Source organism: Hippopotamus amphibius, chromosome 5 (assembly GCF_030028045.1).
Source record: "Hippopotamus amphibius kiboko isolate mHipAmp2 chromosome 5, mHipAmp2.hap2, whole genome shotgun sequence".
Lineage (NCBI taxonomy): Eukaryota > Metazoa > Chordata > Mammalia > Artiodactyla > Hippopotamidae > Hippopotamus > Hippopotamus amphibius.
The window spans coordinates 69,172,606-69,187,483 of NC_080190.1; the positions used below are offsets into that span (position 1 = coordinate 69,172,606).

Sequence of the window (14,878 nt, forward strand, 5' to 3'; positions counted from 1 at the left end):
GTGTCTTATAGTTTTCTGCATACAGGTCTTTTGCCTCCTTAGGCAGGTTTATTGCTAGGTATTTTATTCTTTTTGTTGCAATGGTAAATGGGAGAGTTTCCTTAATTTCTCTTTCTGCTCTTTTGTTGTTAGTATATAGAAATGCAAGAGATTTCTGTGCATTAATTTTGTATCCTGCTACTTTACTAAATTTATCGATTGGTGCTAGCGGTTTTCTGGTAGAATCTTTAGGGCTTTCAATGTATAATATCATGTTATCTGCAAAGACTGACAATTATACTTCTTCTTTTCCAGTTTGGATTCCTTTTATTTCATTTTCTTCTCTGATTGCTGTGGCTAAAACTTCCAAAACTACGTTGAATAATAATGGTGAGAGTGAGCACCCTTGTCTTGTTCCTGTTCTTAGAGGGAATGCTTTCAGCTTTTCCCCATTGAGAACGATGTTGGCTGTTGGTTTGTCATATATGGCTTTTTTTATGTTGAGGTAATTTCCTTCTATGCCCATTTTCTGGAGAGTTTTTATCATAAATGGATGTTGAATTTTGTCAAAAGCTTTTTCTGCATCTATTGAGATGATCATATGGATTTTATCCTTCAATTTGTTGATATGATGTATCTTATTGATTGATTTGCGTATATTGAAGAATCCTTGCATCCCAGGGATAAACCCCACTTGATCATGGTGTATGATCTTTTCAATGTGCTGTTGGATTCTGTTTGCTAGTATTTTGTTGAGGATTTTTGCATCTGTATTCATCAGTGATATTGGCCTGTAATTTCCTTTTTTTGTGACATCTTTGCCTGGTTTTGGTATCAGGGTGATGGTGGCCTCATAGAATGAGTTTGGGGGTGTTCCTCCTTCTGCTATATTTTGGAAGAGTTTGAGAAGAATAGGTGTTAACTCTTCTCTAAATGTTTGATAGAATTCGCCCATGAATCCGTCTGGTCCTGGGCTTTTGTGTGTTGGGAGATTTTTAATCACAGTCTCAATTTCTGTACTTGTGATTGGTCTGTTCATATTTTCTATTTCTTCCTGGTTCTGTCTTGGAAGATTGTATTTTTCTAAGAGTTTATCCATTTCTTCCAGGTTATCCAATTTATTGGCATATAGTTGCTTGTAGTAGTCTCTCATGATCTTTTGTATTTCTGCAGTGTCAGTTGTTACTTCTTTTTCATTTCTAATTCTGTTGATTTGCATCTTCTCCCTTTTTTTCCTGATAAGTCTGGCTAATGGTTTATGAATCTTATCTTCTCAAAGAACCAGCTTTTAATTTAATTGATCTTTGCTATTGTTTCCTTCATTTCTTTTTCATTTATTTCTGATCTGATCTTTATGATTTCTTTCCTTCTGCTCACTTTGAGTTTTTTTTTTTTTTTTTTTTCTTCTTTCTCTAATTGTTTTAGGTGTAAGGTTAGGTTGTTTATTCGATATTTTCTTGTTTCTGAAGGTAGGATTGTATTGCTATAAACTTCCCTCTTAGAACTGCTTTTGCTGCATCTCATCAGTTTTGGGTCATTGTGTTTTCATTGTCATTTGTTTCTAGGTATTTTTTGATTTCCTCTTTGATTTCTTCAGTGATTTCTTGGTTGTTTAATAGCTTATTGTTTAGTCTCCATGTGGTTGTATTTTTTACAGTTTTTTTCTGGTAATTGATATCTAGTCTCATGATGTTGTGGTTGGAGAAAATGCTTGATATGATTTCAATTTTCTTGAATTTACTGAGGCTTGATTTGTGACCCAAGATGTGATCTATCATGGAGAATGTTCGCGTGCACTTAAGAAGAAAGTGTATTCTGTCATTTTTGGATGGAATATCCTATAAGTATCAATTAAGTCAAGATGTTCTAATGTGTCATTTAAAGCTTGTGTTTCCTTATTTATTTTCTGTTTGGATGATCTGTCCATTGATGTAAGTGGGGTGTTAAAGTCTCCTACTATTATTGTGTTACTGTCGATTTCCCCTTTTACGGCTGTTAGCATTTGCCTTATGTATTAAGGTGCTCCTATGTTGGGTGCATAGATATTTGCCATTGTTATATGTTCTTCTCGGGTTGATCCTTTGATCATTATGTAGTGTCCTTCCTTGTCTCTTGTAATAGTTTTTACTTTAAAGTCTAATGTGTCTGATATGAGTATTGCTACTCCAGCTTTCTTTTGACTTGCATCTGCATGGAATATCTTTTTCCATCCACTTACTTTCAGTCTATATCTGTACCTTGGTCTGAAGTGGGTTTCTTGGAGACAGCATATATAGGGGTCTTGTTTTTTGTATCCATTCAGCCAGTCTGTGTCTTTTGGTTGGAGCATTTAATCCATTTACATTTAAGGTGATTATTGACATGTGTGTTCCTATTACCATTTTCTTAATTGTTTTGGGTTTGTTTTTGTAGGTCTTTTCCTTCTCTTGTGTTTCCTGCTTAGAAAAGTTCCTTTAGCAATTGGTGTAAGGCTGGTTTGGTGGTGCTGAATTCTCTTAACTTTTGCTTGTCTGGAAAGCTTTTGATTTCTCCATTGACTCTGAATGAGATTCTTGCTGGGTAGAGTATTCTTGGCTGTAGGTTTTTCTCTTTCAGGACTTTCAGTATATCCTGCCATTCCCTTCTGGCCTGCAGAGTTTCTGCAGAAAGGTCAGCTGCTATCCTTAAGGGTTTTCCCTTCTATGTTATTTGTTGCTTTTCTCTTGCTGCTTTTAATATTTTTTCTTTGTGTTTAATTGTCATTAGTTTGATTAATATGTGCCTCGGTGTATTTCTCCTTGGGTTTATTCTGTATGGGACTTTCTGTGCCTCTTGGACTTGATTAATTATTTCCTTTCCCATGTTGGGGAATTTTTCTACCATAACCTCCTCAAATATTTTCTCAGACCCTTTCTTTTTTAATTCTTCTTCTGGGATGCCTATGATTCGAATGTTGGTGCACCTAATGTTGTCACCAAGGTCTCTGAGACTGTCTTCCATTCTTTTTATTCTTTTTTCTCTTTCATGCTCTGTGGCAGTTATTCCCCCCATTCTATCTTCCAACTCACTTATTTGTTCTTCTGCCTCAGTTATTCTGCTGTTTATACCTTCTAGAGTTTTTTATTTTATTTTGTTGTCCATTACAGTTTGTTTGCTCTTTAGTTCTTCTGAGTCCTTATTAACTGTTTCTTGTATTTTCTCTATTTAGTTATTGAGATTTTGGATCATCTTTACTATCATTACTCCGAATTCTTTTTCAGGCAATTTTCCTATTTCGTCTTCATTTATTTGGTCTTGTGTATTTTTACCTTGTTCCTTCATCTGTGACATATTTTTTTTTTCATCTCATTTTCCCCTCATTTTGGATGGGTGGGATTGTGTTCCTGTCCCACTGAGTGATTGGCCTGAGGTTTCAAGCACTGGAATTTGTAGGTTGTTGAGTATAGCTGTGTCTTGGTATTGAGGTGAGAAACTGGGAGACCTCACTCTGATTTATATTCCCTGGGAACTGGGTTTCACTATTAGTCAAATGTTTTGGACTCAGAACTCCCACCTCAGGAGCTCAGGCCTGACACCAGGCTTGTTAATCAAGATTGCACAAGCTGTGTGGTGCAGGAAAATGAAAAAAATTAAAAAAAAAAAAAAAAAAAAAGGAGAACAGCAGAACAATAGCAAGATAAAAATTATAAGAATAGGAAACTAATAGATGTGTTAGAAAAATTAAAAAAAAATAGATGGAGCAACAACTGGAAGGTAAAACAACTGCAATAGCTGAAGTGAGGAGATGGGAAGAAAAAAAAAAGGAAAAAAAAAAAAAAGCCAGAAAATGCCTTGGCTGTGGAGGTGGGACATAGACAAGAGCCAGTGGGGGTGGGGGTGGGTGTGGGTGCTTAGGCAATAGGCAGAGCCTATGCTTAGAAAAGGCCCTGGGGGTGGTGGGGAATGGGGCTTAGGCCCAGTGAGGCAGAGGGGCCCAGGAATGCCTCTGGTCCTGGGGGCAAAGGACCAGGTCCAGGTACCCAGCAGGCTTCCTGGGCCTGAGTTGGTGGGAGAAATGCTCAACATCACCCCTAGTTCTCCAGTCTTGGAAGGTCCCTCCCCCTTGGGTTCTTCTTCTTCCTCACCCCCTCCCTCCTATTCCCCTAGGATCCTCAAAGCTGGAGGGGGCACCAGAAGGCAGGAGACCAGACTCTGATGCCCAACAGGCTTCATAGGGCCAACTGGGCTAGGGTAATGCCTGTGGCACTTCCCTAGATCTCCCAGTCTCGAAGGGTCCCTGTCCACCTCTCTTCCTCTCCCCCGCTCCCCACTCTCCTAGGTCCCAAGCAGCTGGAGGGGGCCCTGGAGTGTGAAAGACCAGGTCCATGAGCCTAGCAGGCTTCCCAGGGCTAGTGAGCAGGGGAAATACCTTCCCCGCCTCCCTTGATCCTCCAATCCCGGAAGGCCCCCTCCCCTGCCTGCCTCTCCTCTTCTCCCCTGCTTTCCTTCTACACCTCCAGGACCAGTGAGACCTAGAGGGGCCCCTGGCTGACTGAAGACCAGGCCTCAGGGCACCACAGGCCTCCCAGTGCCAAGTGGGTAGGGAGATTTCCTGCAGCATCTCCCCTGATTCTCTGGTCCTGTAAGGTCCCCCCTGCCACCACTGTCTGCCTCTCCTCCTCTTCCCCTCTCCTCCCTCCCTCCCTCCCACACCTGTATGACCCACTCAGCCGGAGAGGGCCCCAGAGACTGAGGGACCAGACTCAGGAGCCTAGCAGGCCCGCCAGGCCCAAGTGGGTTGGGGAAATGTTCTGCACCTCCCCTGGTCCTCCAGTCCTGGAACATCCCACCACCAGTCTGCCTCTCTTCCCCTTCCCCTGCCACACTCCCATGCCCCTGAGAACAATGCCCCTGGGACCAACACGTCTGGAAAGGGACCCTGGAGAGTTGGAGACCAGGCCCCGGAGCCCAGCAGGCTTCTTGGGCCAGTGGGCAGCATAAATGTCTTCCGCTCCCCCCCCCAATCCTCTGATTCCAGAGGGTCCCTCCCTGCTTCTGCCTCTCTTCTCCCCCCACCACTTCCCTTCTGTGCTTCTAGGATCGACAGCCTGGAAGGGCCTTGGAAGTTGGAGGACCTGCAGGGAAGAAATACCCAGTGGCGCTTCCGCTATTCTTCTGACCTGGAAAAATCCCTTCGCACCCCCACCATCTGCCTCTCTTCCTCCCCCCCATCCCCTTCCCCACTGGAGGGGGGCCCGGAGAGTGAAGGACCAGGCCCAGGAGCCCAGTAGGCCTCCCTGGCTAAGAGGGCAGGTGAAACGTCCTCTTGCCTCCCTGTCCCCTGATATCAAAGCCCCCACCCCCACCAGTCTGCCTCTCTACCTTCTCGCCCTCCTCCCTCCCTCCCACACCCCCAGGACCCAGGCAGCCCGGGGGGGCCTTGGAGGGTAGAGGACCCCACTGGGGAGCCCAGCAGGCTCCCAGGCCCGGGAGCTCAGCAGGCCTCCTAGGTGGAAGAAACCCAGTTTTAGTTTCCCGATTTCCTGAGCCCCAAGGGTCTCTTCAGGCAGGGGAACCTCACCCCTCAGCCAGCCACCCCCCGGGGTGCCAGTCCCATCTGGCTTCCCCTTCACCGCCCCCCTGACTTCCCCCAGGTCCTACGCGGTTGCTCCAGGGTTCCTCGGGTCCCCCACTGGCCTCCCTAGGATGATTTTTACAATATTAGTCACTGAATTGTCTACAATAAACACAGTGACCAGAAAATGTCTAGTAGGAGAATGTCTGTTTTTAAAAGGGAAAAAAAGATAAAGATGATAAATTAAAAGTAAAGTAAAAGAGTGTCCCCACCCTTCCCCCTGGTAATTTTATGTTCATTCTCTAAGTCTGTAAGTCTGTTTTTTAAGTAAATTCATTTGTATGTTTTTTTTTAGATTTCACATTTAAGCGATATCATATAATATTTGTCTTTCTCTGTCTGACTTTACTTGGTATGATAATCTCCAGGTCCATCCATATTGCTGCAAATGGCATTATTTCATTCCTTTTTATGGCTGAGTAATATCCCATTGCATATATGTATCACATCTTCTTTATCCATTCCTCTTTTGATGGACATTTAGGTTACTTCCATGTCTTAGCTGTTGTAAAAAAACACTGCAGTGAACATTGGGTGCATGTATGCTTTCAGATAATGGTTTTCTCTGGATATGTGCCTAGGATTGGGATTCTGGATCATATGGTAGCTCCATTTTTTAGTTTCTTAAGGAACTTCCATACTGTCTTCCATAGTGGCTGTACCAATTTACATTCCCAGCAACGGTGAAGGAGAGTTCCCTTTTCTTCACCCTCTTGTCAGCATTTTTTGTTTGTAGATTTTTTGATGATGGCCATTCTGTTGTGAGGTGATATCTCGTAGTTTTGATTTGGATTTCTCTAATAATTAGTGATATTGAGTATCTTTTCCTATGCCTCTTGACCAATCTGTATGTCTGTTTTTTCAGAGAAATATCTCTTTAGGTCTTCTGCCCATTTTTTTGATTGGGTTGTTTGGAATAGATTGGGAGTTTGGGATTGACATGTACGCACTACTATATTTAAAATAGATGACCAACAAAGACCTACTGTATAGCACAGGGAACTCTGTTTAATACCCTGTGATAACCTAAATGGGAAAAGAATTTGAAAAAGAATAGATACATATATAACCGAATCCCTTTGCTGTACAGCTGAAACTAACGCAACATTGTTAATCAGCTATGCTCCAATATAAAATAAATTTTAAAAACATGTGTCTATATGAAGTACCTTTCTGTAATTTTTAAACTTTGGATTAATCAGCATTCATCTGATTTGACCAAAAGGTTGAGACAATAATTAAAAATTTTACTTAAAACAAAGAGTGCTCACATTTACAGGTAGCTATTTTCTGCAAGAGCAGTGCAAATTATTATAAGACATATTAAAGCAATTAGACTGCTAAACTTTACTTTCTGTGAGTGGGACTTTGGGAGTGGGGGAGAGGGGCACCAAAACTGCTGCCCTTTTCAAATAATTCACAAATGTGCTAATTATGTGCCAGATATGAAAGTTGAGGCATCGTGACCTTCAAGCCAACAAAAGACCTTTTCAAGTAAGCTCTTTCCATGTACATTAATAAAGTGAACAATGCTGTTCCACAGTTAAATAATGTATAGCTGTTATTTCATTATATGTAAATGCAAACCATGGAGTTGTTTCACTATTGACATATCTAAAGTAATGCTATAAAAAAAAGCAAAGTCTGCACCTCCATGTAAGTAACAGTTTGTGGTGCTCTACAAATAGTCATCCAAAGATATGTTTGTTGTTCGCTTCCATTGCATGCAGTTTAAGTGCGGTTGCTCTGCAACTGAATGCATTTTGGATTTGATCAGTAACACCTGCCATGTGTTACAGTACATAATGACTAACAGAGACGTTAGGAAAATGATTGTTAGAAAAGTGATCTCTTTGCGGTGATGAAGACAATGACATGTTTTGTAGATCAGAGAAAACATTGCCTCTGTACATGAATACTCACTTGTTAGCAAGGGGAATGTTGACTAAGAGTGAGTTTCAAAGGAAAAGAAAGTTATTCCATGATCTTTCTCAGGACTCATTCATGGTATAAAGAAAATATTTGTAAACATTAGACTTAGGTAATGGACATGAAGGTAGTTATTTAAAAAGGTACCCATTTCCCTGGAAAAGAGTGTGAATTTCAATAGCAATAATGTATAAAAGAATATGGGTACTACTAGGGGCTTGAATCAAATTGACTGCTCAAATGGCAAATAATGCCTATGAAGTTATAATAGAAAATCAAGAACAGGAAGAAGAATTCAATTATCTTGCATTTGTCCAGATTTGTAGCATATTTGATGCTGAAAAATACATGAATAAAGATACAGTCATGTTTAATGCAACTTAAGTATGCATAATAGACCTCTGGGAAATAATAAACCAATTAGAAACTTAAAATAAACCACAGTCATATGAGATTCCAAGAATCAATTAGCATTCAATCCATAGATACATTTTTTTTTCAGTCCCATAGGAAACCATAATAGTTAGCATCTTATTATGGGTTAGATCTTGATTCCAAGAGACTGTACAGGTTTAGTAATTCACTCACCAGTCATCCTTTTGGCTTTAAATGGTTTTCTGTGGTCCTTTGTTGTTATTTAATATCAATAGATTCTCTGAATGCTTCCCTAAAGCAGATACCAGTGACACTTATGAAAATGCTATTGTTTGTCACAGATTTTCAATGAATGTGTACATACTCTTATCTAGGATAACAAATGTTTTTGCATTTTCTTCATAATCTAATTTCTATTATTTTATATTGTATTAAAGGTGGCAAATCTTGCTTGTTCCATGTCAACAAATGAAGATGGGATTAAGATTGTCAAAGTTGCAGCCAGTCACTTGGAAACCTTGTGTCCACAGGTAGGATAACTAAGTTACTGTCTCTTTCATTAAACTAGCTATAAAAAATTATATGTAATGTTTCAGACTTTCATACATATTGAAATATTTTAAAATATGTATTTTAAACACAGAAAATGACTCATCCTGTGGTCATAGTTTATTGTTTACTAAGCACCTTATTCTTTATTTAACACCTGCTTCTTGTAACATTTCCTAGGAGACCATATTAGAATTTTGTGAAAGGTATAGTTTGAAATCAAAGCAATGTTTCTTCCAACAGATCTGATTTATTTTTAGTCATTATTTATTTTGAAATCTCAAATTGTATGAAAGGAATGGCTTTTTCCCTTTTTTATCAAAAGATGGCATGAGTTTGAAAAAAGCCAAGAAATGCTGTCTTGTCTGCAATTCAGGAGTTTTTTTAAAATCCAAAGATCAACACATTTTTTAGGGAATTATTTTTAGATGACTGTCTTGAAACCATGAATCAGGATACACATAAGGTCAATCTTAAACACCTTCCTTGTCTTAGAATAAGCAATAAATAATATGGAAAATTACTTCCTAATAAAAACCACAAATGTTGTAAGGATGTAAAATATAATAATGATTAGAAACTTCAAGTCTCTGGACATCTGCTGAGATTCTAATTTTACTAAAAGTAGAGTGTGTGTTAAATTCTTGATTTGCCTTGCTGATGATTTCATCTTGAAGAATATTGAGGAAACAGTAAAGGAGAGTGCTTCCTTAGACTTACTGTTGATTAACAAGTGAAAACTGGCTGAAGAAGTGCAGGCTGAGGACATGCAACTGAGATCTCTCAACTGATGTCAGTTTTCTGTGAGGTCCCACAGGGAACAGAACTCTATAATGAGGTCTCTAAAGTGGCCGAATCACTTATACTCCCCTCAATAGTCTGAGTTCTCATTTCTTCACATCGTGGATAACACTTGATGGTGTCATTTTTGAAATGTCTTTTGAATCCGAATAGTATTCAATACATCTCATTGGTTTCAATTTATAATTTTCTGATTACTCAGGAAAACATTTATGATCCATCTTTTAATTTCTTAAATAAACATTTGAGCACCTACCCTGTGCCATGGTTTGTTGGTTTGTGCTTTGTCAAGAAATTCTTGCAACAAAAATGTTATATAGTTTCCACATTTTCTTTTTAAAAGATTGAATTATTGTTATTTAACATTTACATCTTTATTTCATCTGAAATTTATTTTTATGTCTAACATGAGATAGGGATCTTTTCTTTTTTTTTTACAATGGTAACCATTGGGCAACCATCATGTATTAAATAGTTGATCTTTTCCCATTTAATGTGAAATATTATCATTTTTCACCCCCCACATACACTTTTTAAATGTTTCCATTGTTTTATATATATTTGCATGCATATATGTGTATAAACTATAACATATGTAATGCATGTATAATTTAATGTATAATACATGTTTTATTTAATGTATTATAAATGTATAATACATAGATATCAAATCTGAAGTTTACTACTATTCTTTATGAAATATAAATTGATAGATAAATTGAAATATGTTCCAAAGTATACAAGTTTCTGGGATCTCTAGTCTATTCCAATGACTCATCTCTTTATCCCTGCAACAATATTGCAGAATCTTTTTTCCAATTTTATTGAGATATGATTGATATACAGCACTGTATAAGTTTAAGGTGTACAGCATAATGATTTGACTTACACACATCATGAAATGATTATAACAGGAAGTTTAGTGAACATCCATCATCTCATATAGCTACAAAATACAAAAGAGAAAAAAAATTTTTCTTGTGATTAGAACTCTTGGGATTTACTCTCTTAATAACTTTCATATGTAACATAACAGCAGTGTTAATTATATTAACTGTGTTATACATTTATCCATAGTATGCACTTTTTTATAACTAGAAGTTTGTAAATTTTGATCACTTTTTCTGACAACCACAAATATTTTCTCTTTTTCTATGAGTTTGTTTGTTTTTGAAGTATAAGTGATGTACAATTCCCCATACTATATGTTGCATACCTGTGAGTAATTTATTTTGTAACTGGAAGTTTTTATGTCTTAATTTCCTTCACCTATTTCTCTCATCACCCCATCCTCCCCTCTCTGTTCTTGGTATCTATAACTTTGTTTTTGTTTTGTTACATTTGCCATTTGTTTTGTTTTTTAGATTCCATATATAAGTGAAATCGTATGGTATTTGTATTTCTCTGTTTGACTTATTTCATTTAGCATAATCCCTCTAGGTCTATCAGTGTTGTCACAGATAGCAAGATTTAATTCTTTTTTATGGCTGCATAATATTCCATTGTGTGTGTGTGTGTGTGTGTGTGTGTGTGTGTGTGTGTGTACCACGTCTTCTTTATCTATTCATTTATTGATGAGCATGTAGGTTGCTTTAATATCTCAGCTATTGTAAATAATACTGCAATGAGCATGGGGTGCATATATCTTTTCAAACTAGTGTTTTTATTTTCTTTGGATAAAAAGCCAGGAGTGGAATTCCTGGATCATATGGTAGTTCTGTTTTTAATTTTTTGAGGAATTTCTGTACTGTTTTCCATAATGGCTATACCAATTTACATTCCCATAAACAGTGCATAATTTTTCCCTTTTCTCTGCATCCTTGCCAGCACTTGTTATTTGTTGTCTTTTGGATAATAGCCATTCTGAGAGGTGGGAAGTTGATAGCTCATGGTTTTAATTTGCATTTCCCTAATGATTAGTGATATTGAGCATCTTTTCATGTGCCTGTTGGCCATCTGTATATCTTCTTTGGAAAAATGTCTATTCAGGTTCTTTGCCCATTTTTAATTGGATTGTTTCTTTTTTTGATGTTGAGTTGTATGAACTTTTTGTATATTTTGGATATTAACTCCTTAATGAATATTTTGTTTGCAAATATATTCTCCCATTCAGTATGCCACCTTTTAATTTTTTTTAAGCTCTTTATTGGAATATAATTGCTTTACACTCTTGTACCAGCTTTTGAGGTACACCAAAGTGAATCAGCTGTATTTATGCATATATCCCCATATCCCCTCCCTCCCGTGACTCCCTCCCATCCTCCCTGTCCTGGCCCTCTAGGGCATCACCCATCATGGAGTTGATCTCCCTTTGTTATACAGCAACTTCCCACTAGCTATTTATTTTACAGTTGGTAGTGTAAATATGCGTGCCCACCTCGCCAACTCCGTGTGCTCCAGTCCATTCTCTGCATCTGGATCCTTATTCTTGCCCTGTCAGTGGGTTCATCAGTATCATTTTTTTAGATTCCGTATATATGAGTTAGCATATAGTATTTGTGCTACCTTTTAATTTTGTTGACAGTTTTCTTCACTGCACAAAAGCTTTTAAGGTTGATGTAGTCACATTTGTTTATTTTTGCTTTGGTTTTCCTTTCCTAAGGAGACTTATCCCCCCAAATATTGGTAAGATTGATGTCAAAGAGCATCCTGCCTATTTTTTTTTTTTTTACTATTTACTTAATATTATAGTTACTTTATTGCTTTAGAAAATTTAGTTTTTGAAACCACCAAATTACATACATTGTGGTAATGAGACTGCCCCCACACGCAAAATCAACTGTATATTATAAGGCTTCTCTTAGTAGATAAATATTACAAAATTACAAAAATAGCTGTTTACAATTGAGCTATCAAGTAGGTATCACATTTCTATAGATTAAAAAGTTGAGTAAAAAGAAAACTGATGTTACTGATAAGTCACTGAGTATATTTGAGAAATCCAAGTTACATGCATATAGAAGAAAATTGGTTACAAAAACCATTGCATTACTCTGTATTAACATTTTGCAATGTTTTAAACATTTCCAATCATGCAACAATAAGATCAGAATGAATTTTAAAAAGGAGTTATTGGAAGCTCAGTGAACATATTTAACATAAACCACAGTTGCATAATACTTCCAGTTCCCCCAAATGTATCTATGCATTACAACATTGAAATGCACAGTATTCCCCCCACAACTCCTCTGGCCTCATTGCCAGTTAATAACGTTACCTATAAACCTTTTTATTTAATCTTTTAAATCAGATTTGATGGGTTAGTATGTATAATCATTATTATTTTAGTACAAAGTTTAGTCATATGCTCAATCTTCAGTTACATTCCTTTCAAAAGGCATCTGAACTGCTGCAACTATCTGTGAAAATTTGAGCCTAAGAAACCGAGAAAACTGGTAGTCAGGAATCTGACCTAAGTAACTGTGTAAAACCTTTGCATCCACATTTCTAAAAGAAGGATTTCCTATTTGAGAAATTTTACTCGATGGGTCTCTGAAAGGAAAACTGTCTGACTACTGTAATGCTCTCTGATGTAAAATGCTTAGGTGACCACAAATATTTACCCAATTGGCTAAGTAGCTTTCAGTTGGGCCTTTTAAAAAAAAATATTCAAAGCCACAGAAGTAATTATGAAAATAAAATTTTGGAAGGTCATAGTATAAAATACATATAGAATTCCTATTAAAATGGTACATGCAAAATAAATCTGTCCTAACAAAGCAGCACAAAATCAATTTTAAAACAATATCAAATCAAATACAGTGGGAAATGTTTTTGTTAAAATCATCAGCCAAAATTACTAAATGGCAAAAGAATACTGTCTCAAAATATACTGAATTTACATGTTAATATTACCATGATGAACTCATGTCAGATATAAATTTAGGTGACCAATTATACAAAAAAAATTTTTAGAGCTATTTTTACCAGAGAAATAAATGTACTTCATGATAAAGGCACAGTGGCATCTAAAGAATTTTTGATACATTTATCACAAGATTCAAACTTCCCTAACTTAGCAACACATTACAATAAAGGTTCTCAGAAAATGTTTAAAAGGCTTGATTTAACATGACAGGAAAATGATTATTTTTCTTTTGAGATGCATTTATGTAAATTATGTAAATTGCATTGTGGTCAGTTTTACACCTGGAATTAACCATCTGTAGCAGAAGTACCAGCAGCTAACAATGCTTATTTCTATTATATATAACTTAGCTGAATGTTAAACTATGCAAGTGTTGGTGCCAGTCTGCTTATAAAGGCAATTCTCTGGAGACAAAGTCTTCACACAAACAATGGCCAGGTAGGTTTCATCATCAAATATTCAACAGCAATCCTCAGTTGATTAAACAAGGTCTGATACTATTGATTTCTTCAAGAGGAGTATCAAAGAGTAAGGAATCTATAGTATATAAGAGGCTGGAGCAAACTTCCTTGACCACTAAAAACCATAGAAGCTATAGCAGGCATTAAGAATATTTAATTTAAAACAATGAATTTCAGAATATTCTGTTGCTTAGCGCTTAATTTATCCAAGAGAGATCTCAGCAGAGGTAAACTGTTTGAACCCTTTGCATCAAGGACTTTTATCTTGTATGTGGAAGCATGAAGCAAAGAAAATAACAAGACTGGGAAAATACTCATTGTAACAGGGTAGGAAATGAGAAAGATGAATGAATACAACAGGTAGTGGCAGTTGTCCTCTAACAAAGCCGGGACAAGGAATGCTCTGCTTAACTGGAAGTGTGATAATCTTTGGCGCAGCCTCAGAGCACTAGTCAGAGCATTTGCCAGCAAAGCACATTGGTAAAAGCTTACTGCTCCATGCAACCCAAGAAGAGGCAGAACAAACAAAGCAGCGAAACTGTGAACAAGTGAGGAAGTCACATTGCCATGTCCAGTTTATTGACCATCATGAATTGCCTGTGCCTGCCCTTGGGGGCCTTTAGGGGCTGTATCCACCATGGGGGGCTCACACATGTGCCTAGGACAATGTCTGGCACCACAAAGAGCAAAGCTTGGTTTCTAGAAAAAACAAGACAGAGTTTCAGAACAACGCCCAAAGGGGCCAAACTAACACCCCTGGCTCCAGGTTATCGTCGAACTGGAAGTGCTCCCTTCACTTCCATGTGGAAGAGGCAGTGATGCAGAGAGGAAACCCAGAGTAGTGCCCTGAGGCATGATTGGAAGTGTCCCTGCCTATGTTTTTTCCTAAAAGTTTTATGGTTTCAGGTATTACATTTGAGTCTTTAATTCACTTTGAATTTATTTCTGTATACGGTAAAAGAAAACAGTCCAGGTTCATTCTTTTGCATGTAGCTGTCCAGTTTTCCCAACACCATGTATTGAAGAGGCTGTCTTTTTCCCATTGTATATTCTTTCCTCCTATGTTGTAGATTAATTGCTGTATAAGTGTATGTTCATTTCTCTGGGCTCCTTTTTTTTATTCCAGTGATCTATGTGTCTGTTTTTGTGCTGGTACCATACTGTTTTGATTACTATGCTTTGTAGTATAGCAGAAATCAGGGAGCATGATACCTCTGGTGTTGTTCTTCTTTCTCAAGATTATGTTGGCTAGTTAGGAATTTTTATGTTTCTATACACATTTTAGAATTATTTGTTCTAGTTCTGTGAAAAATGCCATTGGTA

General features: G+C 37.5%; 1 protein-coding gene and 1 pseudogene across 1 annotated transcript in view; one reads left to right on the top strand and one right to left on the bottom strand.

Annotated features, from left to right (window-relative positions):
* The window catches only part of CTNNA3 (catenin alpha 3), a 1,725,716-nt gene that overhangs the window by 1,112,278 nt on the left and 598,560 nt on the right, over window positions 1-14,878 (top strand). The window contains exon 10 of the mRNA XM_057737480.1: window positions 8,314-8,406. Within this exon, the coding sequence (XP_057593463.1) occupies window positions 8,314-8,406 (93 nt within the window). The remainder of the gene's footprint in view (window positions 1-8,313; window positions 8,407-14,878) is intronic.
* LOC130854549 (transmembrane protein 33-like) lies at window positions 13,457-14,194 on the bottom strand (annotated as a pseudogene).